The sequence below is a fragment of the Pseudopipra pipra genome, chromosome 18, assembly GCF_036250125.1.
Source record: "Pseudopipra pipra isolate bDixPip1 chromosome 18, bDixPip1.hap1, whole genome shotgun sequence".
Lineage (NCBI taxonomy): Eukaryota > Metazoa > Chordata > Aves > Passeriformes > Pipridae > Pseudopipra > Pseudopipra pipra.
In genome coordinates this window covers 4654370-4678833 of record NC_087566.1, presented here as the reverse complement: position 1 = coordinate 4678833, position 24464 = coordinate 4654370, and the positions used below count along the sequence as shown (strand labels likewise).

General features: G+C 45.0%; 1 protein-coding gene across 10 annotated transcripts in view; it reads right to left on the bottom strand.

The window, feature by feature from the left end:
- The window catches only part of DEPDC5 (DEP domain containing 5, GATOR1 subcomplex subunit), a 47782-nt gene extending 23359 nt beyond the window's left edge, over positions 1-24423 (bottom strand). For 4 of the 10 annotated variants that reach the window (XM_064675402.1, XM_064675398.1, XM_064675399.1 and 1 more), the window contains exons 1-26: positions 22680-22822; positions 21866-21983; positions 21067-21154; positions 20343-20389; positions 19839-19924; positions 19038-19121; positions 18308-18357; positions 17731-17800; positions 17307-17385; positions 16326-16387; positions 15850-15919; positions 15367-15439; positions 15106-15209; positions 14706-14780; positions 13730-13864; positions 13197-13258; positions 13017-13090; positions 12403-12472; positions 11859-11895; positions 11048-11168; positions 9753-9973; positions 8013-8216; positions 7418-7553; positions 5713-5810; positions 2412-2477; positions 930-1113 (exon numbers count right to left, since the gene is read on the bottom strand). In XM_064675402.1, the coding sequence (XP_064531472.1) occupies positions 930-1113; positions 2412-2477; positions 5713-5810; positions 7418-7553; positions 8013-8216; positions 9753-9973; positions 11048-11168; positions 11859-11895; positions 12403-12472; positions 13017-13090; positions 13197-13258; positions 13730-13864; positions 14706-14780; positions 15106-15209; positions 15367-15439; positions 15850-15919; positions 16326-16387; positions 17307-17385; positions 17731-17800; positions 18308-18357; positions 19038-19121; positions 19839-19924; positions 20343-20389; positions 21067-21154; positions 21866-21923 (2354 nt within the window). In that variant the 5' untranslated portion in view covers positions 21924-21983; positions 22680-22822. Of the gene's footprint in view, positions 1-929; positions 1114-2411; positions 2478-5712; positions 5811-6970; positions 7084-7417; positions 7554-8012; positions 8217-9752; positions 9974-11047; positions 11169-11858; positions 11896-12402; positions 12473-13016; positions 13091-13196; positions 13259-13729; positions 13865-14705; positions 14781-15105; positions 15210-15366; positions 15440-15849; positions 15920-16325; positions 16388-17306; positions 17386-17730; positions 17801-18307; positions 18358-19037; positions 19122-19838; positions 19925-20342; positions 20390-21066; positions 21155-21865; positions 21984-22679; positions 22823-23749; positions 23861-24318 lie in introns of those variants that run through there. The other 6 variants (XM_064675395.1, XM_064675400.1, XM_064675397.1 and 3 more) reach the window with 4 other exon arrangements.
- Between the last annotated feature and the right edge of the window lie 41 nt (positions 24424-24464).

Sequence of the window (24464 nt, the reverse complement as noted above, 5' to 3'; positions counted from 1 at the left end):
AAATCAGCTGTGTGATTCCCCAGAGGTGAGTTTTCCAGCACTTTGCAGACAGTCTCAGGGCAGTTTTTGTCCATGTTCAGCAGAGCTCAGAACTGCCAGTGGGCAGCAATGCTCCAGCCTCTTCCACAGTGGGAAGCGAGAGCAGAGAGGGATTAAAGACACATCACTGTGGCATCTTATTACAACTCCTTCTGCTCTGAACTTCACCTTCCCGCTGCAAAGGGACATTTGACATTCCTTTTAGGTGTTTCTTCATTAGTCCTGCTATACTCCTTATGCATTATTTCAATCACTCTGACTAATATTTTTGGTTTGTGCCCATAAAGCAGCAACATGAACAGGTCTTTTGATGCCTTACAAGCTGTGGAAAGTCTGAAAAATGCTGAAGACGATGAGAAAGCTTCAGTAAAAAAAACAAACCAAACTCTATTAAAGAATAGTTACCACAGACCTCTGAGACAAGCTGAGAAGTTCTATTTATCCTACCAGCACTGTTTTCCAGCAAGATTTCTTAAACTAAATATCCTTGAGAGTAAGGATAAGCATCTTAAAACACTGTGTGTCCACGTGCATTTGCTCATTTAGCGTTTCCAAAACACTTGCTGGAAAATACATTAACAAAGATGACAGCTTGAGGTTGGGTATTTTGATTGAATACAACAACAGAAAAGAGATGCAAAAATTTGTGCACTAATTCTAACATAAAATCTACAGGACTAATTCTACCATAAAATCTACAGGACACCATACTGTGGGATGGTAACATTTGAAAAGGTGCAACGTTATCACGGGAAAAAGACAAATCTAAGTATTCTGCTGCTCTGTTAGGAATTCATCCTTCACTTGTAGGGGTTCCAGTGATCCTCTTCCATCACCTGCTCCTTAAGCACTTGGATTCAAGGCATTTACAGAGAAGGTGCTGGCCAAACCTGTCAATGTCAGCCTCTGGGAGCAGGTCATAGCAACCCTCCGTGTAATCGTTCTGCAGGCTCTGGCGGTCCGGGAAGTAATCCGTGGTGAGGGGGAGACAGGCCGGAGTAGTGAGGGATTTCCAGTCCACTCCAACTGTACAACAGAAGCCTGGCACTACGGGGGGAGCAGACAGCGTCAGAACTGCCTCGTTGTGTCATGGGGGGCACACAATGGGGGCGTGGGGGGCACCCAGGAAAAAACAGGGTGCAGAGGAAGATGAAAGGAGTGTGTGAAGAGGAACGTTAGAGCGAATGGGGGACAAAAAACAGGGGTGGCGTGAGGTCAACAGGGACAAAAAGGGGGTGGAATGGGAAGGGAAAAGGAAAATAGGACGGGAAGAAGGGAGGGAGAGAAAGAGACAGAGTTTGTTAAACAATGCAGTGCACATGCTGCTCAATCCCATCATGCAAATGGCATTCACAGTTAATACATTTAATTGTCTCTTGATTGAAAGCTAGAGCTGACACAGCCACTGCCCTTCCAAATTACAGCAAGTCAGGTGCAGTTACTGATTATTAAAAAACAGATCAACATTCTAAGTCTGAACAAGAAAATCAGACCAGCTTTGCATCCTAGACAAATGCAGAAGGAGCTGGAGAGGAGGAGAGAAAGAATGATAGACCAGCCACTTTCTGGAATAGTACAATAGCAGAAAAGGGAGCATTTCTACAGTTATAAAAACAGAAGACAGATCCAGAGGGGTGGGAAGACCAGAAAAATAGCAACTTGGAAAGGAATCCTTTCCCACACCCTTTCCTAGAGTTATGCTGCAGTTTTGAGATTACAGAGATCTAAAATGAGACATTTAACTAAATTATACCAAATCATCAGCTCACCACTGCACTGCATTCTGACCTGACTCAAACAATCTGTATCAAGGCCCCTGGTCAAATACTGATTCTTAACTTTTTGTCACAGAGATCCTACAGACAGAGATTTATTTTACTGTAAAAGTGTTAACACTAATGGCAGGAACACTGCACAAGAAACTAATACAGGACAGACTGCTGTAAAGAAAATGTTTCTCAGGCAGTCACACACTTGTTTCTGTGTGAGGTAAAAGCAGATATTTCTCAGTAAACAGCACCAAGTGCAGAAAGTGACTGAACTACTTCAGTGAGCTGGTGCCAAACAAACTTTTCATACTGAGAGGCAGAGATGAGTTCAGCACCTTTTTGCATAATAGTCTGGTAAGGAAAGAATTTCAGATGTAATGCAACAACCAGCTTCACAAGAGCTACAGAACTGCAATCCCAGTGAGACCCAGTACAGGGAGATCCTGCAAATTACTGCAGGGCAAAATAAACCACTGCCAAAAGCCAAGGAGGCTCCTCAGTTTCTTGCCTGCCACCTCCTGATGCCTCTATATATGAACATGCCCTTTCTCTCCCCATCTTCCCACCTATCCAAACTCTCTTCCAAACCTCCCTCTTGCTTACTTGGATCTGGAGAGTTAGATACAGCATCTTCCAAGGAATCCTTGTTCTGAGTTTTGAGGTTTGTCCCTACAAGAAAGAAATACATGTTTTATTTTGAGCAATTATACACTTGCCTTGAATTTCAAATAAAAATAAATCAAAAGCATGCTGATGTTTTAAGATACAGCATTTCTCTGCTTGGGAAGAACTCAGGGTTCTGTACAGCAGAGAAAACCACAAAGTCAATTAATGAGGAAAAAATATATCTTGGATCAAAATTTGGACATCTTACCAGAAGTGCTCAGTAGCTACAAAACAAGCAAAAACCACCTCCAGAAAATAGTAAAACACATCTTGAAAAGTAGATGTCAAAAAAGCAAATAACAACAAAAAAAGAAGTCACCTGAAATCATTTAGCTTCATAATCTCAAAGGTATGAGGAACAAAGTATTTTCAAATATAATCAGTATCCAAAGCCAGATTTTTTTTAATTGGTTTTCACATTTTATGAACAAGTTAAGAAGAATTTCAGAAAACACAGGGGAAGCAAGAAAAGAAAATATAACAAACTTTCACTGGGGGAGAAGAGAAACCATATATAAGTTTCTAATTATCTAAGACTCTAAAGAGTCTAAGTAATTTATGAAAACCATAATACAGATTTACTCCAATTCTACATTTTTAGGCATAAACTACCAGTACATATTTCATCCCTCTACCAGGGGGCAGGGAAGAAACAAAACAATTGATTTTCAATCAGCAAATACAAACTACCCTTGCCAGGCTAAAGATTTTAGAAGTATTAATTAGGTCTTCAGTGCCCCTAAATAGGTTCAATATATTTATTACAGACTGTTTAAAAATACCATGTTCTGAAAAGGCAGCAACTTCCATTATGTTTCTGTCTCTAAGATACACCTTGGTCCATACTTCAGTAAGAAAGAATAGTAAGGAAGTTGTTATTTATTGGGAAAGGAGATAAAGTGATAGAAATGCACAGGTTTTGAAGAAAATTCAGCTTATACTAACATAAATAAAGACTAATAAGGGACCTAATAAAAGTGAAAACTTAAGTTTTGATTGGGACTTAAGACACTGATTCCTCCCATTCTCAAATGGCTTTGTTCTAAGCAGCCTGTTAACCTGGAAAACAGAGACTAAAACTGCAGCTCAGTGAAACTAAGCCAGCAGGATGCTATGGCCCTCCCTTGACCAGTTGTTCCTAGTCCCCATGTCACATCTGCTGTATTTGCATCCATGCTTGTGTGTTTACAGTGCAATAATCCACACAGCAAAGACAAACCCACTTGGAGCAGTTCCCTGAGCTGGTACAAACAGCTGCTGTGGCACAGGAGAGAAAATGAGCAACTAAGGAGACAAGAAAAATTGCTGCCTTCAAACCATTTACCAAAACACAAATTTCAGGAAGCCCCCAAACATTTCAGAGGAGCAGTTTTTTAAAACCAGCTTGTGTGGATTTACCCAGGAGATTGGTATCAGCACCAGAGCTGTTACCCTCTCACAGAAAGGGTGGTCATCTGCTTCCATGGTGATGCCAGGGAAACAGTGGAGGAGCTGTTCTAAGCGCCATTCACCTCTCACCAATTCCTGATGCCACCTGCCATCCACTTCGGGAACTGCAACAAGGTTATTCGCTATCACCTCCCATCTGCGGGACAATAGAGACAAACGGCCAGGGAAATACGTGGGGTCGTTTTTCACTCTGAAGCCCGTGATGCAGCAAAACGTGCTGCAGCAGCAGAGGAGAACCATAAATCATATTTTTGGAAATGGAAAAAAAAAACCCGAACACAAAAACACAACCCCCCCCAGGCTTTTTCATTTCACAGGTGACTCAAACCTTAAGGGAGAAAGCCAAGTCCCCAAGTTCAATCAGCAAGGCCCAGAGTGGCCCCTACAGATGGCTGGGGGCAGTTAGGGCAGGTGCTCAGAAAGGCTTCCACAGGGACACAGATTAACTTCTGCCACATCCCTGATTTATAGCCCATCTACAGACACAGGGGCTGCTGTACAATGCAAGCACCTCCACCACCAGGATATGCTCTGCATTTATGTTGTGCAAACTGCATCCAGCTGAAATGCAGTCTGGCAACTGCAAGAACAATCAAGGTCTGTCTGGAAGGCAGAAAACAAGACAAACAAAGGCAAAAAATTAAAGGTATTCAGATGAAATTCACAGAAGGAAACAACAGAAAATCACTTTTAATGTGACTATGTGAACACAAGACGTGACACCCAAGAAAATTGAGTGGTTTAACTTCTTTATGGCTCTGCAAGGTGTGAGCACAGGGGAAACAAAGTTGGTTTAATCCAATGTAACTGACAGGTAAATTAAAAAATCTCTCTAAATTGGTTTTGAGAAAGGAACAGAAGTCTTCAATGCTCTGGTCCAAAAGATGGCATTTTTTTGATCACATGTCCATGAAAGTAGAGGGTAGGCCACAAAAAAACCCCAGAGAACATAGCAGAATGTTTAGCATGGATTATTGTTCCACTTACAAGGCCCAAAAGAAAGGTTGAGAATTTCCACTAATTCAGGTGTGTGGGTAAGGTGAGAAAGAGACACTGATATTCAACTGAAAGCACAGACGTGTCTTCTCTCAGAAGTATGTTGAAACATTTTGGGCTGTGTGAACAACATTTAGCATAAGCAGCACCATCTTCAAAAATGCTTAAAATCTGGAGAAAGTGCATTTGTAGACACTGATAAGAAATGCTGGAAAACACTGAATCCCAGAACTTACCATGTAAAATAAACCTGCTTTTTTACAGTTTCTCTCAAAACCTAGATATGACCAAACTTCATTCTTTCCATCAGCTTCCATATGTAATATATATAAATATATATATACACAAACAAGTTTCTTCAACCAGAGGGGTGACAACTTAAGGCAATGCCACAAAGAAAAAAAAAGTTCTGAACACCAGTGCATATTTAGTTATTTTTCATGTCTGGACATCAGTGTTTTGTTATTGTGGAACTCAGTAACTGCCTGAGTTTATAATAGGTAAACAATGAGCATCTTTCTATAATAAAGGTTCTAAGACATACCTAGAGAAGTAGAGACACATTAACCAAAGCAAACCAAAAACAACAAACCAAAAAAACTACCACACACCAAGAAGCCCAAGTAAGAGCATCAACAGATCACTCAACTCCAAAAACTGTTTTTTTGTTATTGGCTCTCCCTCCTTGGCAATGCCTGTGCTCCCACCTGCCATGACTCCTGCCCCTGGTACCCTGGCACCAACAGGGAAGGGCTTGGTCAGGGCTCTCCCAGCCCCAGGCTCTGCCCCTCACCTGCCCCGTTGCTCCCAGCCAGCCCGTTGGAGAACTCCTCTGTCCCGCCGAAGCTCAGGAAGGAGCCGCTGTCCCCTGGATGCCGAGAGCTGATGTGTCTGGAGGAAAACAAAACAGACCTTCCTCACTTGTGCCATTCCCTGCTTTTAACAAATACAACCACTACCAGGCCCCCATCCCTGCTGCCTCAGCTGAGGCCATGGTGGATCCCAGCTCTTCTCCCAGTGTTAGCAGAGCTGGCAGCACAGACAGGCTGTAACAACATCCCCCATCTGTCCAGGCTGGTTGTTCCCTGCCTCCAGCAACAGCCAGAGCACTGCCTGTGCAGGACAGCAAAGAACCAGCTACTTGTGTCCTCCCCAGAGAGAAATAAAGCTTAGCTGGTTATTTACAGATCTGATTTTGTGGTCCATAAACCCCACATTCCAGACTGAGCCAACTGCTTTGGATGAGCACATCATCCACAGAGATGACAAAGATCCAGAAAAGGGATTGTCAGGAATATGACACAAGAGATTGGTGTAATGACAAGATGCTTTAGCACACCAAGATTTATGTATCAAGTCATAAAAAGGTTTTGTTTGTTTGTTTTTTTAAATAAGAACTAAGGAACAAAATTGGTGAGGATGACAATTATGGAAATTTATGGAACACAGGGATTAGAGTATTGTAAAGGAAAACACAAAGTATAAGATAGGACAATGATTTTTCTATAAAATGAAAAACAAAAATCCAAACATGAAAAAATAATTAGGCAGTGCAATCTCCTGAAGGACTGCTTGAAGATAGCAGGAAAAACACCCTGAAAATCAAAAAGGCAGAGGATACCAGCAGTGCTTCACTCACCGTGGACATCCTGAAACAATACATAAAGTGAATTTCTATAAGCACACAAGAGGAAAGAAACACACAGCAGGAAAGATAATCATGAAAGAAATGAACTTACTGACAATTCTGAAGTTGCCTAAGCTACCAAAATGGTTTTGACAAGCAATATTTAACAATGAGCGAAAAACACAGAAAATGCTATCGGTAAAAGAATAATCAAATAAAAAACAGGTAGAACAATAACTGGAGACTGGAGAAAACTTGAAAAATGGCCTCGGTGAAGGGAACAATGCAATGTCTCTCACTGTAAAAACGCTTTCTCACTTCTCAGAGCCAACAAACAATATAAGCTCCCATCACTCACCAAAGCTTGTTATTTAAAAGGAGAGTAGTTTACAAACATAGGTACTTTTTGAAGGGTGTTTCTTACCAGCATGGGGAGGACAGGACTGAATGGACAGCACTGAAATTGCTCAACAGCTACTGTGAGGCAAAGCTCTGTCCTGTGCTAAAAAATGTTCTATTCTGGGATGGAAGTCTCAGCTATTGGGATAATAAGACAAGAATTAAAGGCAAAGGCTTTTATAGGGCAATTTTGAACAATTCCATGAATGATGCACTATATTGCTTATGCTCTGCAAGCTCTCTGTGATAAACTCCAACCCTCCCCAAATTAGAGGAAGTAAATCAACTCCAGCTTTGCCAAGAGAGCTTTAATTTTGTATCTCAAAATTAAAGTAGATCCTGCACATGTGGCACTGACACTATTAAACTTAAGAGATCACAACTTATAACTGCCTTATTGTAACATATATAAAACTTCAAGGAAAGGGGATGTTCATGCAAAGTCTACCCAGATTCACCCTCAGGACCTCACCTGCCCGTGGCCTCATGGTAAGCCAGCTCCAGGAGCTCAGCAGAGGAATGGGTCAGGTCCTGCTGCCCACTGCCCTGCATTTCTGCCATGTTCTGCCGGGTTTGGTGATGGATCTGGATGGCTTCTCCTGACGGACCTACAGTTACATTGGATCATTAATCACCACATCTGCACTGACTCCTCAGTTGCCTGAACCCTCCTTTTGCCAACAGCACAGGCAATGATAACTAATGGACATTAGGAAAGCATGTTTACAAATTCTCCAAAGCACTGAACCTCTGGCATCTCTAGAGCCGGTGAAGTAAAATTTTCTTTTAATACTTTGAAGGGCCTACTTTAGGCACTAAACAATTATGAGAACAATTCAGCATCTGAAAGTCAAGCCAAATTGTAGCAACAATTCCCTTCAGGAGCTACTATAGGATTGTTCCCCAGTACTTGTTTGCCAACAGATGTAATATTTTCCAAGAGAGGAATGAGCAGGCCTATACCCTCAGCTCAGCCTGTGGTACAGTGCAGAACCAGAGTGGCTCTCTCATTGTGTTGAAGCTCAGGCAAGGAAGCAGGAAAGCAGTGTGATGTTCTGTTCCCTTACCCACGGGGAAGGTGTGCATCCAGCGGCGCCGGTTGGACGTGAGCTTCATGGGCATGCGGGAGGGGGCGAAGGGGTTGATGAGGGCCCTCTGGGGGGTGTATCCCCCCGGCCGGATGTGCAGCAGGGACTCGGCACTGCCCACGTGGAACCTCCCAGGGGCACTGGAGTCCCGCTGCTGAGACTCCAGCATGTTCTCAAGGACATCTAGAAAACACAGCACCGAGTCAGCGGGAGATCGCGCAGGAGCCGAGCGAGGGAATGAACCGCTCAGGGATGGAAAGATCCCCCAGGGCAGGAGGAAATAAGGAGAGCTGAGGAGCAGGCAGGGAGAGATGCTGAAAGCAATTTCAGTCCAGCCTGAAAAGTACAACATAAACAAGAATCCAGACAAGAAAAAGCATTATTCCATCTGCCATTACAGCATTGCTGAGAACTGTGACACTAAATGAAGCCATGAAGAAACCACTTGCCAAGTCAATTATGAAGAATTTTTCAGAGCTTAGAGAATTTCTGAGAAATAAAACCACCAGAAACCTCAGGATGAATACCAAGGACATGGCAGAAGCTACAGCTGAGCAACATGTGCCTTTTCTGTAACATTCAGATTTGAGCACTGAAATCAGGGATTACTCCCAGAAGACATGGGATGTGACCTCCACAAGATAAGTTCATTGTCACTATTGGATGTAGAATAGAAGTACAGTTATTTAGAAATAGGAGATAGAAATATACTACATGACTAAGTAGCAATTACTCTGCCAACAAGTGGAAATTCCAAAGAAGAGGAAGGGTCTCATTTACTATTCTGTATCACCACATGAAAAACCTCGATTTCTCTCATGCTTTTCTCCCCACCACTCTTATTTCACACACATCCCTATCCAGCTGAACACCTTCAGCTGGTCACCAGACTACCCTTCAAACTACAGGAGTAACAGAAATACCAAAAAAATTGTACTAAATGACAGTATGTGGAAACATGAAAGGCAGCTGTAATGCCAAGTACACTGTCGAGAGCAGTTCTACACCAGTAACTCCGATTCCTGTGACAGGATAAATATGGTATCAGTGTCATACAGTATGACATGAAAAAACAGAAAAAGCCTTCAGGGATAGAATTTGATAGAAGATGAACCAATTGCAGGAGGAATACAATTTACCTAGAAATGAGTTGGGTTTGTGGAAGACACTGCATATTGTCTGAGAAAAAAAATTAAATTGGAAGGGAAGAAAAAGGAGAGTGCCAGCACTGCTAACACACAGAGACAGCTCAGCAGTGCATTGTCAAAAGGAAGGATCTAGAAAGTGAGTCTTAATGACAACAAATCCCTATGGAGAGATGTTATAAGCAGGGTCCCCCAGGGCTCACTGCTAAGGCCACTTCTCATTTGACAGATTATAGGTGACCTGGATAATAAAAGTTCCTTGTGTATGTCCACATTTGCAGGCAGACACAGGAGAATAGTCAAGTACTAAAGAAGGCCACAGACAAGGGAAAAGAGTAAATCAGTGTCAGGACACTTCTATTTAGGACGAGCCAATAAAAAAAGCAATGGAATTGGACAAGGATAGCAAAGGGAGAATGCACACCCAGGTACAGCTGGAGCTATGGAAAAGCTGTGCCACGAGTGCTAAACAAGCACCATCTCCCCTGTGCTGGCCTGGCAGTGCCCAACACAAACTTCCACCTTCCCTTCCCTCTCCCCACCAAAGGTACTTCCCCACGTGCCCCAGGCTGACCTCTGGTGCTGGTGTAGCCCAGGGAGCTGCTGACTTCACACTGGTGCAGGTGTGGCCGCGGGATCATGAGGATGTTGGAGATCTTGCCCAGGGAGCTGTCGTCGGAGGCCTGGCTCCGCACCTCCTCCGGGGGCAGCGTGCGGCTCTGCAGGGACGGGCTGCACGACACGTCGTAGGAACTCGAGCTCTTCCTGGTCCGACTTTCCCTCTCCCTCACAGACCTGGAAAGGGATAGGAAAGAGAGATTAATTCCTGGGTTAACAAGGGGCTTGAACAGGCCCAAGTCATGTAAAGGACTCCATACTCAGCAGGTGAACTCAAAGAGGACTACAAGGAAGGCATCACTGTCTATTTTGACCATGTGGGCACTTTATACTTCTGTGCCTCAGACAGCAGAGGAACAGAGCACTGAAATGTTCCCAGCATGGCTGTGAGAAGAGCACACTCGACTCCCTGTGTAATTCCACAGACACCACACTGAGCTGGTAGCACAGATGTGGCCTAGAAGATACTAGACCTGAGCCTACAGTGCCAGGAATAAGCAGCTATAGGGAAGGTACTTGGAATTATTAACTACATTAGATTGTACTGGCATCTTCCAGCATGGATTTCTACAGGCTGCTCATATTAACAAGCGAGTCCACATGCACAGTTGCTTCAGATTTAGACAATACTACTGAAAGAAGGAAAGCAAAAAATATACTTCAAAACAAGCTCATCAATCCCATATTCCTGAAAAAGCACTGAAATTTATAGGTTGTTCAAAGAATTTGGCCAGGACCTGAGAACAATCAGTCTTCTCCTCAGACAAAAGGTCATGGAATAGTGGAGAACCTGCACTCAGCTTCCCTGTTTCTGCTCTCATCCAGGGTGTCCAGGATCCAGGCATCATTTTCAGGGAAGATTTTCCACCATTCTGTGTTCAGTCACTAAGTTACTAAGCAGTGAATCAAAGTAATTGCTTTTCTACAACTCTGTGCAAGTCTGTTGTGCAAGTACCTTCTTAACCCCCTTGCAAAATCTCTTAGGAACTTAGTGAGGGAGACTGGCTTCATTCCACTTGAGACAAAATTAAAGATTTAAGGAAGTATATTTATGCTTTTTCTTAGATCCCACCCACTATCTTAGAAGCAAAATTAGACAATCAGCCATGAAGACCAGGTACAGACAAAGCTTTTTCTTCAACTGTAAGCATGTGGAGCTTAATTCTCCTTGTATTTCTCAAAGCATTTGATGCATCCAGAAGCCCACCATAACATGGCTGCTGTAGAACCAGTGCATCCCAAGCCTCCTACCTGAAAGTGGTGCAGCGCTGGGCTCTGGACGGGCCCGGCAGCCGGAACACCTGGGCATCGTAGCCATCGTAATCCACCTGGATAGGCAGGGCATTCTCAGCATCCTTGGGAGTCCCTAATGCTGAAATTAAAATCACACAGCACTGCAACCTCTTTCAAGAATGTTCAAGATCTGCAAGTCAGAGCGTCCAGCTCTCACCTCTAAGAAAAGCAGCTATTCCAAAAGAAATCCCATGCAAAAGTCTCATGAGCAGAACCAGCTGGAGCAGCTCAATTATCAAAGTTGGTGTTGGAATGAGGGTTGCTGGGGCCCTAACATCTTTCCCCCATATACCCTAAACATTAAATTAATAATCAACAAATCAATCCTCGTATGAACAGATGCCTTGATTTCTCTCATGAAGGAACTGCACATTTTAAAGCATCTTTGAAAGAATGGACAACTTCACTTACAGAAGGTCCACCTTCCTCAAACGAGGTGCTGTTAGAAGGCTTCTCCCACTGTAATTCTGTGCTCACAGCACTGACAACACCCCAAGCCAGTGAAGGCCCCTCTGTCCCACCCCCATGAACAGCATCACCACCACACCAGCCTGACACCATGTCCTCCTCTGTCCAGGTGCCACAGCCAGGACAGCAACACCCCCTCCATGGACACGTGCACATTAACATCCCCAGGAACAAATATGTGGGTTTGATGGTTTTCTGGCACAAATGTCCCCTCCTTTTGCTGAAGTGTCATTGTCTTACTGCAGCTGTTTGTTAGGTTGGGAGTCAGTGGGGTAGATCCTTCCAGAACAGAATTACTCACAGGCATCTCGATTATTTTTTGCTTTCTCAGTCAGCGGCTGGAAGGTCCAACAAAGGAAGTGTGAAGTGACCAAAAAAAAAAAAAAACACAAAAAAAAAGAAAGGAAAGAAAAAAGAGAGAAGGGAAACAGTCAGCATGTTCTAAGGAAATATCCCCCACTGTGATCAAACAGACTTAAAGTTTATCTTGCTGACTCAGCAAGGCAGCCAGACCACTTCAGAAATATTAAATACTGATACTCAGTCACACACCCGTGTGAAAAACACACCTCTCTTCCTCTCCATGGAGTTCTTTGTTACAGAATAAAACTACTTTTTATGGTGGCTAAAACATTTCCCACCTAGTTTTATCCTAGAAAGAACTACAGACTAGTCCCTCATTCACAATCCCTACAACGAACATGACAGCTTTGCTTTCACAGTCTTTTAGCACAGCAACTTAGTTCCAGCTGTTGGAATACTTGCTAGAAAGATTCTGATGCTTGGCTGAGAAAAGGCATCTAACAAACTGGTAAGAAGAAAAGATAAATCAGAAAGATACCCACCTTCCTTCCTGCCAGCTTGATCCGTGGAGTGAAGCTGTTACACAGCAGCTGACTTTTGGAGGTGTAGAAACTGAAAGGGAAAACAGGGTGGCTTTAAGTTCTAAGAATTGAACACAGTTGATTTGCTACACAGCAAACAGCCTGTGAGCCTGAACCAGCCATTGGATGGAGAAAAGGGGATACCCTTCTCTGCATAAAACACATGGAAACTACTGAGGGATGGTTAACTTGAGAGAAACTACTCTTTTTGTAGAGACCAGGCTTTGATATCCACAAAGCCTCAGCCTAGACCACTTCTTAATATGCTTGACACCTGCACTTCCCAGTTCACTTCCCCCTTGTACAGCAAGGCATCCACTTTCACTGTGCCAGTTACACAGCTCTCCCCACTGACACCAGTGACTCACACCAGCTGTTTGAAAACTACAGAGACTGCCTCTCATTTCTGAGATGTTGCATTAATGCCCAGGGTTCTACAAGAGTAATGTAATATAAGGCTTTGTTTCACAAGGAGAGCAGGGAAATGAACAGTGAAAGAAGAAAGAGAATTCAACAGATTACGAAGAGGAAAGCAAAGCAGGAGTGTTTAGCAAAGGCTGGTAGAATCCACCTACCTGTGATTTATCCAGTGTGGAATATTGTAGTCATCACCCATCCGGGAGTCCCCGGGGCCACAGCGGTTATGGAGCTGTAAGAGGAAATCAGAAGCAGAGTAGCCAGCTGTATCCAGCTGGTCACAAAAGGAATAACATTTGTAGCAGGAATAGACAGTAGGGGAAAGGAGTACACCTTACCTTAAAGAGTGGTACAGCATGCAGGGGTTGCTCTCCCATGCACACCAAATCCACACCAATCCCTGGAAACAAAGAGCAGCAGAGTTCAGCTGCCAACCGAGCAGGACTGATATGCTAAGTCAAAATAGATCATCAACTTGAGCTGAAGACCCAATTTCTATTCATGTCACATTTTAAGATGTAATTATACTGAAAATGGTAGTTAACAGCCCTGTGGTGTGTTTACCAACCAACAGTGCCTGTGGGGGAAAAAAAAAAAAGTTTCTTCTAAACTAATGCAAGTCATGCAAGATTATCCTCTAAGGGACAGGTCTGCATGGACAGATGAAGTTCTCTACCAAAAGCAAGAGAAATTAAAGGCCTCTGAGTACCCTGAAAATCTGCTCATTTCAATATGAAGTGCAGACAAGCGTTCCAGCTGTAACCCCTCTTCCCAGAGCCCACAAGTCGCAGCAGATACTTTTTCACAGCCAGAAGAGGCTCCATCTTTCCCCAACTATCTCTTTGCCTCCTGAGCACCTCCAGTTCTTTACCATTGTCAATCATCCTCTGCTTGGTGAGGATCATGAGGAGCCGGTCGACCTCGAACACGCCCACGCCGGGGGTGATGACCACGGACATCTGCCCCGTGCGGTCGAAGTTGCGGTTGATGTAGTGCTTGTCAAACACTGTGGGACAGAATTTGGGAATACCTGAACAAGGCACTGGATGTTTCTTTTCAGAGCAAGGCGGGTGACTCTCCATTAGCTGTGGTGCTTAAAAAGTTTCCCCAGAGCACATGGACGTATGAGAGGGGTTGGAGACGGCCTTGGAGACAGCCTTGCCCAACCAAGGAATGTTAATAAAGCTTCAGGAGAGGAGTGGGGGCAGGAGAGAAGATGGGAACCAGACACATAAAAAGGAATATTTTTTTCTCATGTGCTTAATGTTTCCTTTAAACATCTAAAAAAAACCAACAACAACAACACCACCAAAATATCCAAAAAGGTAGACTGCAACATTAATCACTTCAAATAACACCCTGAGCTCCCTCCTACGGGAGTGACAAGACAGACATTAAAGTGACAGAATGACATCTATGTACAGAATCACAAAAAGTGTGCCTTTGGAGAGCCCCTCCAGCCCATCAAATCCAACTTCCTGCTAAAAAAAGATGGAGCGACTTCAACTTAATCACATTTGATCTATCCTGATTTTGAAACATTTTCACAATTTTTCAGCTTCTATTCCCAGAGGTTCTCACACAGATGCACAGCTCGAAGTTTCATCATCTCAAGGCCCTGTAAATGGTTCCTGAGACCTGAAATACTCAACACTGTTATTTGAGAGGCACTAGTTTTCCAGAGACACATCAGACAATTTCTTCTGAGGCTCAAAATGATAATTTAACACCTAATATTCCCCTCCACTGTGTTAAGGAACAGGCAACAGAAGTCCCCACCCATTTATTGGCAGCTGCTTTAGTGGTTTTTTTCCCCTGCATATTTTTACTCATTGCTCATAACTTACCATTGAACGAAAGATTTATGGCCTCCAGGTAGTTCCCCTGTGCCGAGGTGGAATTGTAACCTGGAGGAAAGCCATCTGGACAAGTGTTCAGAAGGAAAAAAAACCAACAACAACAAAAAATCATCATCTCTGCATAGATTATCTTCATAAAAATAATAAAAAACCCCCAATACAGAAAAACGTATCTGTACTAAACCCTGTTACTTCAAAAATTACAGGCAAAATTGGTGTTATTATGTTTTTACAGAAAGACCTGGGCAAAACAGCCCAGCCAGGAGAGCACTGAGTAGTACAACACCAGGGTCCAAGTGAAACTGGAGAGTTTACAGACAAGTTAAAAGAAAAAAAAAAAAAAGAGAGAGAGAAAAGGGTAAAAGCAGGGAAAGGAGGAGTCTTGTACCTGCTTGCTCCAGTCGGACCAACACAGGATACTGGATGAAAAGCTTTTTAATGGTCACAAGCAATGAGGTCCACTCCTCTCTCCTCTCATTCTGAACTACAACCCTAGAGAGAGCACAACTCAATGAGGATCATGGAAGGAAGCCATGAGAGGAAGGGAGAAGGGATGAACAAACTATAAAGGAATGCACAAAAAGGTGCACTGGGTTGCACATACACTGTGCGACGAGAGCTAAAAGAATTGTGAGGAAAACAAACATACTTGTAAAAATCTTCATAAAACCTTCCCTCGTGATCCTGTCGAATGGATGCACGATGTGTTTCAGGAAACTCATCTGAAATGGGAGGAAAAGCACGTCTTATCCCATGCTCTTGTAGAGAAATGACTCATCTTTTCCAGAAAGGAGCTGTTTTTCCATCTAAAAACCCAACAAACCAACCACCAAACAAACAAAAAACCAAAACACTCGGAGAAATATCAGACCTCCTACACAACATAAAAATTGCTTTCAAACCAACATAAGAGTCCGAATAGGATGAAGAAAATTTGCCACATATTCTTCTATATAAGGCTTTCACTGCAGTACTTTCATAACAATGGCTGTGTGCCTACTCTGATAGAAAATACTTTGAATGTGGGCATTAAAAGAAAAAGGGAAAAATTAACTGGCAACCTGTGACCAATTTTCAAAAGAGAAGGATATAGGTTTAAAAATGGAAACATGAAAATACAGATTTTACATACCTATAGATTTTGCTTCATAAAATGTTCTAGAAAATAGAACCACTGTCACTTCGTGGCTGCAATTCTTCTCCTGACCAGGAAGAATAAATGAAAAAAAGAGAACTTTAAAGGTCACATTCAGTAGAAAACACATAGTAACACACTCTTGTCCCTCACACCTGGAAACAAAGGTAATTAAAAAGAAGTACAGTATTATATTAATGTATCTGCACAGTCCTGCATCTGCCTCTCTGAAATAACAATGATCTGTCCTGCAGATTCTGTGCTTCTTGGTTATATCACATTTACCAGGAGCACTCCCCCCTGCTCTCTAAAGAAACTCCTCTCTGTAGTTGCCAAGATTTTTGCTTAAAAACCTAAAGACAGTTGACTCAATTTGTTTATACCTACAGCAATTTGATATACCTGTTCAGAGAGGTGCCCCTAACAATTCCAGGGAAATAAAAAATTAAAACTGAACTCAATCAGCTATTTACCTTCCATTTTGTGAAGAGGTCAGCGAGGAAACCATTCACAGCCTTCTCAAAGTACAGGTCCCCTGCAAAGTAAACATCTCCCAAGCATCAGATAACTGTGGTTACCTCAAGTAAGGGGCACATCTAACCCTGAGATTCTAGGACAATTACTTCTATCAGACTCAGAGCAGCTGTGTGCATAATGAAGGCTCGTACCACTAAAAGAAGATGATATACATGTTAAAAAGCATGACTGTTTCAGAGGATGTAAACACAACTCTCACTGTCAAAAGGTTCTGGCCTTTAAGTTAATTTTTCCAACACACTCCCAGCATGCTGGGAAAGCATCTGTACTGTTTTTAGGCAGAGGATGCACAACTGATCCCCTGCCCAGTTCTGAACAGTTGCCCAGCTCCATATGCCCAAACACATGGTCACAGGAAGTGGCAAGAGGCTTGCTAAAGAATTAAGCCAGAAAAAAAATGGGATGATGACACAGAGAAGTGACTCATTCTTAATGCCTGAAGTTTTAATATTTTCAGCTGAAGGCACCGAATTCCACCTGGGCTAAAGCAGGTTTTACTTCCTTGCTAAGCTAAAGTCAAGAGAAATCTAAACCATCAAGGTCCTCTTGGCACGAGACTTTCACACATTTCTGGTTTCAGGGTTCACAGACTGGCACCCACCCTCATCACCAAACGTGTTCCAACCCACAGAAAACCTCTGCAGTGCTCACAGTGAGTTGCCCCTTGATTTCATCACCGAGATAATGGTGCTCAGGCTCTACAGCAGGGACAGGAAAATGATGGCTCCACCCAGGAGACAGAAAAGTGGCACTACAAGTAAGGATCTGAGGCACCTTGGAGCACTGCCCAGGCCAAGGGCAGAACGTTTCAGTTTTCCAACTGTGGCAGAAATAAAGAGCAATGGTAGTTTTCTAGCAGGTGCAAAAAGGAGAGCTGCTGGCACCCCCATTCCCAGGCAGGGCAGTTACCTACGTACCATAAATATCAAAATCCCACATTTCACAGCTCATCTGGATAAAAATATAAACCATGGCAGAAGTGGAGCGGAAAACCACCTGCAGAGGAATAAAGACCTCATTTAAAACAAGGTACATTCACTAATAGGGCCACATGAAGAGGTTAATTACACAGCAACATCTATGACTGTGCCCCCTGCATAGCAGGGAATTTCCCCTCTAACAGGTTGGCATTTCAGCAGGCCAAGGAATTCCTGGTGCTGCCAGCACAGCAGAGCTGAAGTTCACTAATCATTCACTCTTCTGAATTTATTGCCCCTCTTCACCTTACAACACAGCCAATTCCAATGATCCACACAAATCTGCAAGCGAGATAGAATTACAAGAAACCTGGCAAGGAGAGGAAGGGAAAAACTGCTTTTTCCCTGTTTCCTGAAATCTTACCCGGGTGTCCTCACTGATGTATCCACAGGTGACTTTCTCACTCTTTACCCACAGCTCCCCTGCCTGAGCCCTGGAAGAAAAAAAGTGCAGAGTATTTGCTGACCAGAATAAACATGAAGATTAGAGAATCAATATTTAAGCAAACAAGAGATGGACCAAAATCTGCACTCAAGGATGACTTAGTTGGTTAAAATCTGATCTTTAATCCAAAAGGTATCAAACAGCCTCTGCATCTGCACATTTCCTTGTCCCTCAGTCACCTCAACAGCAACTGAACTAAACCTCATCTGAACTATTAATACATCTTGGGAGGGGAGAAATATTATAAGAGATAAAAGGAGAAATATTTGGCATTCAACAGAAGCCACAAGTGTAGCTGGCTGTCCTGCTCTTAGTTTCTTTCACCCCAAATCAGATAGAAGCCTTCCCCCACCTCCTGGTGCAGACAGAAGTCTGTAGATGAGTAAGAGAACGATAAAACATGAAGGATTTTTCAGAGCAGATTCTCCAGTTGGATACTCAGAACTCACAAACCTAAAGTCATAAGTACCATTAAGCCCTCAGAGGAGGCACTGACCTGATACCCGCAAATTCAACTTTTTGGGTGACATATGCACAGGTGCTGACCTAGGAGGGAAGAGTTACAGGTGTCAGAAGAACAGGAGGCTCAGAGTGAGCAGAACTATGTACAGAAAACCCCATTCACACTCAAACACATGATCTGCATATAACAAAGTAACAAAAACCACTGAGTGCAGTTACTGCTGATATCTCAGCCTACAAAACCTCTGCAAAAGACAAGAGAAAATCATTTTTAACACATATGAACTTTTATTTGGATCATTTGACTAATTCACTGCACTTAGAAGAGCCAAAGACTGCACTTCAGAGATGCAGAAAGAAAATATTCTAACAGCTGCTTATTAAGTGGTACTGTCAGAGAGGGGACACTTCAGCTTATTTCTACTTAGAAAACGTTTCGATTTGATTCCTTCCAAATGTAGCAAATCATTAAAATTCAGAACACAAGAAAAAAAACCTCTCAACAGCATTTTCAACGCCCAAGACAGTAATTAACATTCCAGCAGTGGAGCAGGAAATGATGGGACTCATTTTTCTGTACCACATTTACAGCCATGTCTCCAGCTCTGTTGTACCACACACAGCACAAGTTCCTTGGGAGCTGCTGACACTGCTCGTGTCCTCAGTTTTCTGTATTTTGTAAAGCACTTATTTTCTTTCACAGCAGACACAAAAAAGGCACATTATCTCCTGCTCCCTGCACAGGAGGGCAGCAGGGGCCTTACCAAACTCTTCTTCAGTCGCCACATGTCCCCACGCCCAATATACTGATCCTTAAATGTCAGCTCCACCAAGTCCAAGGTCACCTCCTGGGAAAGGGATGAAAAACAGAGCTTGGATTTTACTGGTTGTTTCTAAGTAGTGCCCATCAATATGTTCATTTAAAAACCAAATGGCACAGGAAGGGCAAATATAAGATAAAAGGGACTCCCATCCAAATAAATGCCACAGCTGTGCACGTACCTCAACTACTGGGAGCTACAAAACACTGCCCAAGGCCTAAGTCTGTGCTACAAGTCTCAGTGCAAACTGGAAGCACAAGTAAAACAAATTACTGCCATTGTTGATGACATTAAGAAAACCTTATTTCCTGCAGATTTTTGTCTTGTGCTGAATGTAAGCTCTGACTGCAGCTCTTGTGATAGTCAGGACATTCACAGGAGGTGCCTCTCTGTAAGAGGCTCTGTGGTGCCAAATAATGCAAATCCAGCCCATGACTCTTCTTTTGATTGGCCATTTTCTGTTTCTGTTTACTCTGCCTGGTTACCCCTAATTTCTAGAATTTAAAGATATTTGAAATGTGTGCATTTCCATCAGGCTCTGTTGAAGCTGGTCCATAGAGTTCAAAAAGAGAGCAGGGATGGGAGGGAGAGAAGAGACACATAAGAAACCAGCAAATAATTCAACTGCCCAAGGCAATTAGGAAAGAAGACTAAATATCTTTCAATTAAAAAAAAATGCTTTTTTTCCCCAATACTACTGTATATGGAAAGTCCCAGGGCTCTGATTTGAGCAAAGCCACACACCTTTGGGTCAACAACATTCACATGGACATCCTGGTACGGCCGCAGTCGGAACACCTGGGCAACTGTCTGATCCACACTTATTGTTTCTGCCACAAAAATGAGACAGGACAGCAGACAAGTGAACATCTCAGCAAAAGACAACAGCTTATTTCAGCTATGAGCCAATCTAAGAGTCATTAAAAATAAAGCACATGAGATAAATGCAAAGTTTAGGCTGAATTAATTCCTGCAAGAAGATATAAAGCCAGTCAGAAAAGGCAGAAACAAAAATTTCAGGCTAAAAAGCCAAGTTGTTTAAACCACACCTCACATCACTCAACCAAAAAGCAGATTTAAAATTGGCTGATCATTTTCTGTTAAAATTATAATCCTTCCCTTCCTAAATAGACAGAGCATAGATTTACCTATGAAGTTAAAATAGAAGCATTAGCCAAGCACAGGTACAGTTCAGTCACATAATCCTTGTCTATGATTTTACTGTGCATAAGATGACTGGAGTTTTACCTTTCTGCAAATCCTCCTTCAGTGACTTCACTTGCAGGAGCAGGGGACTAGCAGGCAAAAGAGAAAACAGCAGACAAGTTGAGAGACCAACAACCTCTCTGGTAAATTACTCTCAAAACTATTTAGAGACATGGAGCACAAATAAGCTAAAGAGAAACAATAATATTTTCTAGGAAGCTTCATCCATCCTCCTGCCCACCTGTCACCCCCTCTTGTTCTTTACACTCATTATAAGGTATTCTTGAGGTAGAGATGATATTATAAATGGGAAAATAAGGCACACAAGAACTTCTCAGAGCCTCACACCAGTGTTCTGCTGCTTTTCAGACAGGGGTTGCAGGATGAACAGCTTCATAGAAGAAGGTTTATGTTTTTATGGCTGACAACATAATTTTAATTTTTCCTACAATGTACTGTAGGATGGAGAATAATCCTTAGGTAACAGCAGCTCTATGAACAGGATACAGACACCGTAGATTCTGTATTCAGGTGCTACTTGGCCTATGAAAGGTGAGCAAACTAACACCAAACACAAAGAAGTCCATAAACCTTAGACAAGAGCTCCTGCTAAAGTCAACCCTTTTACTTTCCTTCAGGCAGAAAAAACTCATGGCAGCAAAGTTGTATCAGCTGTAAGAGCCCCTCACTCCAGGAGCCACTGCAGGTGAACACACCCTTTCAGTGCTCCCATCACACCTGACTGACATCAGCAAAGAGAACTCACCTGTACTCATCATTGGGATGGGCAATCTCCACAACATCTCCCAGCTTGATTTGAAGGAATACTTTAGGATTCACCACCAGTTCATCATCTACAAGACACAACCGAGGGCAGTGAGCAGACACACACCAAATACAGGCACCTGCATGTTTGCACACAATAGTTTACTCCACATAAACACCCCAGCCCAGGCCCTCTGTGCCAGCAAGGCTTTACCTTCACCCCACCACAGGGCCTCTCCCACAGACACAAACAGCTCAAATAACAGAACTTTCACAGAGGGTGTGTTCAGCAAAAGAATGTGCCTTAATTAGGCAGCCAGGATCATCCTCTCTGTTTTTCATATACCAAACACCAGCAGGAAAGCAGCCAGCCAGGAAATCTCAACAGGATTTATCAGCACGTGTAAGTCTAGAAGCAGGGGGCAGTCAAACCAAGGGCACTGTTATTAGTGTACAGGAACACAACCCCCTGCAGTCAGAAGTCATTGATATGTCTGTCACTTATGAAGGTGACTGAAACACAAGGTTAAAAAAATAAGTGATGCAACAAAAGGGGAAGAAGTAGAATAAAGCAATTTTATTCTATAGGTGCAATCTTGTTCTCTTCCAACAAATGTTATTGTGTTGGCAGAACGTTATCCTGCTATCAGAAAGACCTATCAGTTTCCAAACTCTGGCTGGCAACACTGCTTGTTCCACCTAAGTTCCACCTTCACTGCTTTGTCAAAAAGGTAATTTACTAATCATTGCTTTCAATTAGGTGAGTGCTGGTCTCGTGTTGCAAAGCAGGAGATACTGACCACTGCCTCCAAAGCCCTTCTTGTGGATGACGAGCTTGTACACCTTGTTGGTTCTCATCTTGGACTCCAGCTCTTCTCAGCTGCTTCGAGCAAAGACAGCTGAAGGCATCTCGCATATCTGACAAGAAATAATAGCAAACACAGACCTCTTGTCAGTACAAACCCGTTCTCCGTGTCTTGTGCCCGTTGCTCCCGCTGATCTCCCCGCGGCACAGCAGAGCTGGGTCAGCAGAGGGGAGTGCCGGGCAGGGACAGGGACAGCAAACACTGAAGTCCAAAGCACTGCTTTGCGTTACTTCGTCGCGGTGGGAAAATAATCCGTACATTCAAAACTCGTTAAAATAAACTTTCAAACTTGGAACCGATGGCAAGAAATGCCACTCGGGGCAGGGAAAGGTGCTGAAGAGCGAGTAAACCCAAGCAGCTCCAGCGCTCGGGTACCTACGGTCACTGACCGGCTGCGGAACCGCTGCGGCCCTTTGGCTGCTCGTTTATGTGACCGAGAGCAGCCCAGCGAGTTCGTGCCGGAGCAGCGGCGGGGGCCGGTCCGGCCGCAGCGGGGCCCGCCGGGGCCCCAACTCTCGCGGGGGGGGCGGTAGCGCAGGGCGAGCAGCGCGACGGCCCCGCAGAGCCCCGGGGAAACGGCCAAGGGGGGAGCTCGGACACCTCAGCCCTCGGTGCCGCTCCGCGGCCACCGTGGGCCAGGACAGCGCAAGACAGCGCAGCACAGCGCGGCAGCGTTACCGTGCGCCGCGTAGCCCTGCCCCGGCGCAGCCCTGCCCGCCCCGCGGTGCTTCCCAGGCGCGTTCCTGACCTGCGGGTCCGTGTCCCCGCCGGGGCAGCGGCACCGTCCGATCGCCACTTCCGCGTCCGGGGCCGCGCGTCACGTGATATTGCCCGAGGACGCGGGAAGGCGCGTGACGAAGTGGGACACGCCCCCCGCGCTGGGCAGGCGGGGCCGGGGGCGGGGCGGCCGTTCCTGGGGGCGGGGCCGCAGTAACCCCCTGCGGGGGTGCGCGCGCGGCGGCCCCGGATGCGGAAGTGACGCGCGGGGCGGGCCGGGCGGGCCGGAGCGGGGCCGCGGCGCCGCCGCCGCTCAGGTAACGGCGGGGCGGGGGCGGGGCCGTCCCGGAGCTGTCCCGGGGCTTCTCGGCGGGGCCGCCTCCTCCGCCCAGCGCCGGCCGGGAGCGGGCGGCGGGGGCCGAGCAGCTGCCGGGGGCCCGGCCCTGCCCGGGCGCTGCGGGGGCGGTGCGGGGCCGAGCCCGCCCCTGCCGGCACCGGGGCAGACACCGGCGGGCGTGTAATTACCGGCAGCGGCGGCTCCTCCGGGGGCGGCCGAGGCGGGGCTGGGAACAAAGGGCCGCCCCGGCCCTGCCCGCGGCTCGAGCTGGGAGCTCCCTGGACAGGGGATCAGGACCCGGGAAGGGAATCGGCACTCGGGAAGGGGATCAGGACCCGGGAAGCGGATCAGCTCCCGGGACAGGTGTCCTTGCGCGTCCCCCCTGGGCGGGCGCGGTGACACCCGTTTGTGTCCGGGCTGCTCTGGCTTAAGGAGCGGAGGGCAGCGCCCGGCTCATCGGCCCGTGCGTTAGTGAGCTGCGGAACCGGTGCTCCCGTGAAGGCCCGCGCAGCCCGCCCTGTCTGTGAGCTCGCGGGGGCGATGCGAGCTCCGGGGCTCCCCTCCCTCTGCCCCCGCAGCCGCCGCCGTGTTTATTTGGGGGCTGCAGAGGGTCCCGACCCCGGGGCTGCGCCCGCACAGGGCACCCCCTGCACAGCGTCAGGATGTGCGGGACACAGTGTGAGGGTGATGGCTTGGGAAGTCTTCCTTTGAGGCAGAAACGTGAAAAAAAGTTGGGATTTTTTTCCCAAGGATTAGAAACTTACGAAATCCCAGGAAAACGAGCGATGCTTTGGCGAAGGAGCAGGATGTGTGATACAAGTCCCGTGATTTGCTTTGTAGCCTCTTTCCAGGTTTTTCAGGAGATGAGGTTAAATCTGTAGAGAGATGTTGGAATGTGAAAACAAGGCTTGGGAATGTCTAGTTGTCCGTACTCTGTTCTTTTGTTCGTAAAGCATTTCCTTAAATACCCAAAGGTTTCTCAGCTCCTTCCTTAAAAACATACTTGGAAGTACCTTAAAAACATACTTGGAAGTACCTTAAAAACATACTTGGAAGTACCTTAAAAACATACTTGGAAGTACCTTAAAAACCTATTTGGAAGTACCTTAAAAACCTATTTGGAAGTACCTTAAAAACCTATTTGGAAGTACCTTTCTTAAGCATACATGGTTGAATCTTGAATTCTTTTTAATCTAGTCCAGGAGTTGGACCTCAGTGATCCTTGTGGGTCCCTTCCAGTTCAGGACATTCTGTGATTAACCCTACAGATGTTGATGTAACATTGCTTTTATTTTTAGGATAAACTGAAAAGCTCAGGACAACCAGTCCTCACCTGCCCTGATGCTCTCAGCTGGGCTGGAGTCTCTCTTGGATTCTCCTGTGGCTGCTGTGCTGGAGGAGTTGTACCCTGGGCTGCCTGGGAGCGTCTCCACGGAACTCATGGCAGTGCCAGGACCTGCCCTGGGATTGGGGGCACAA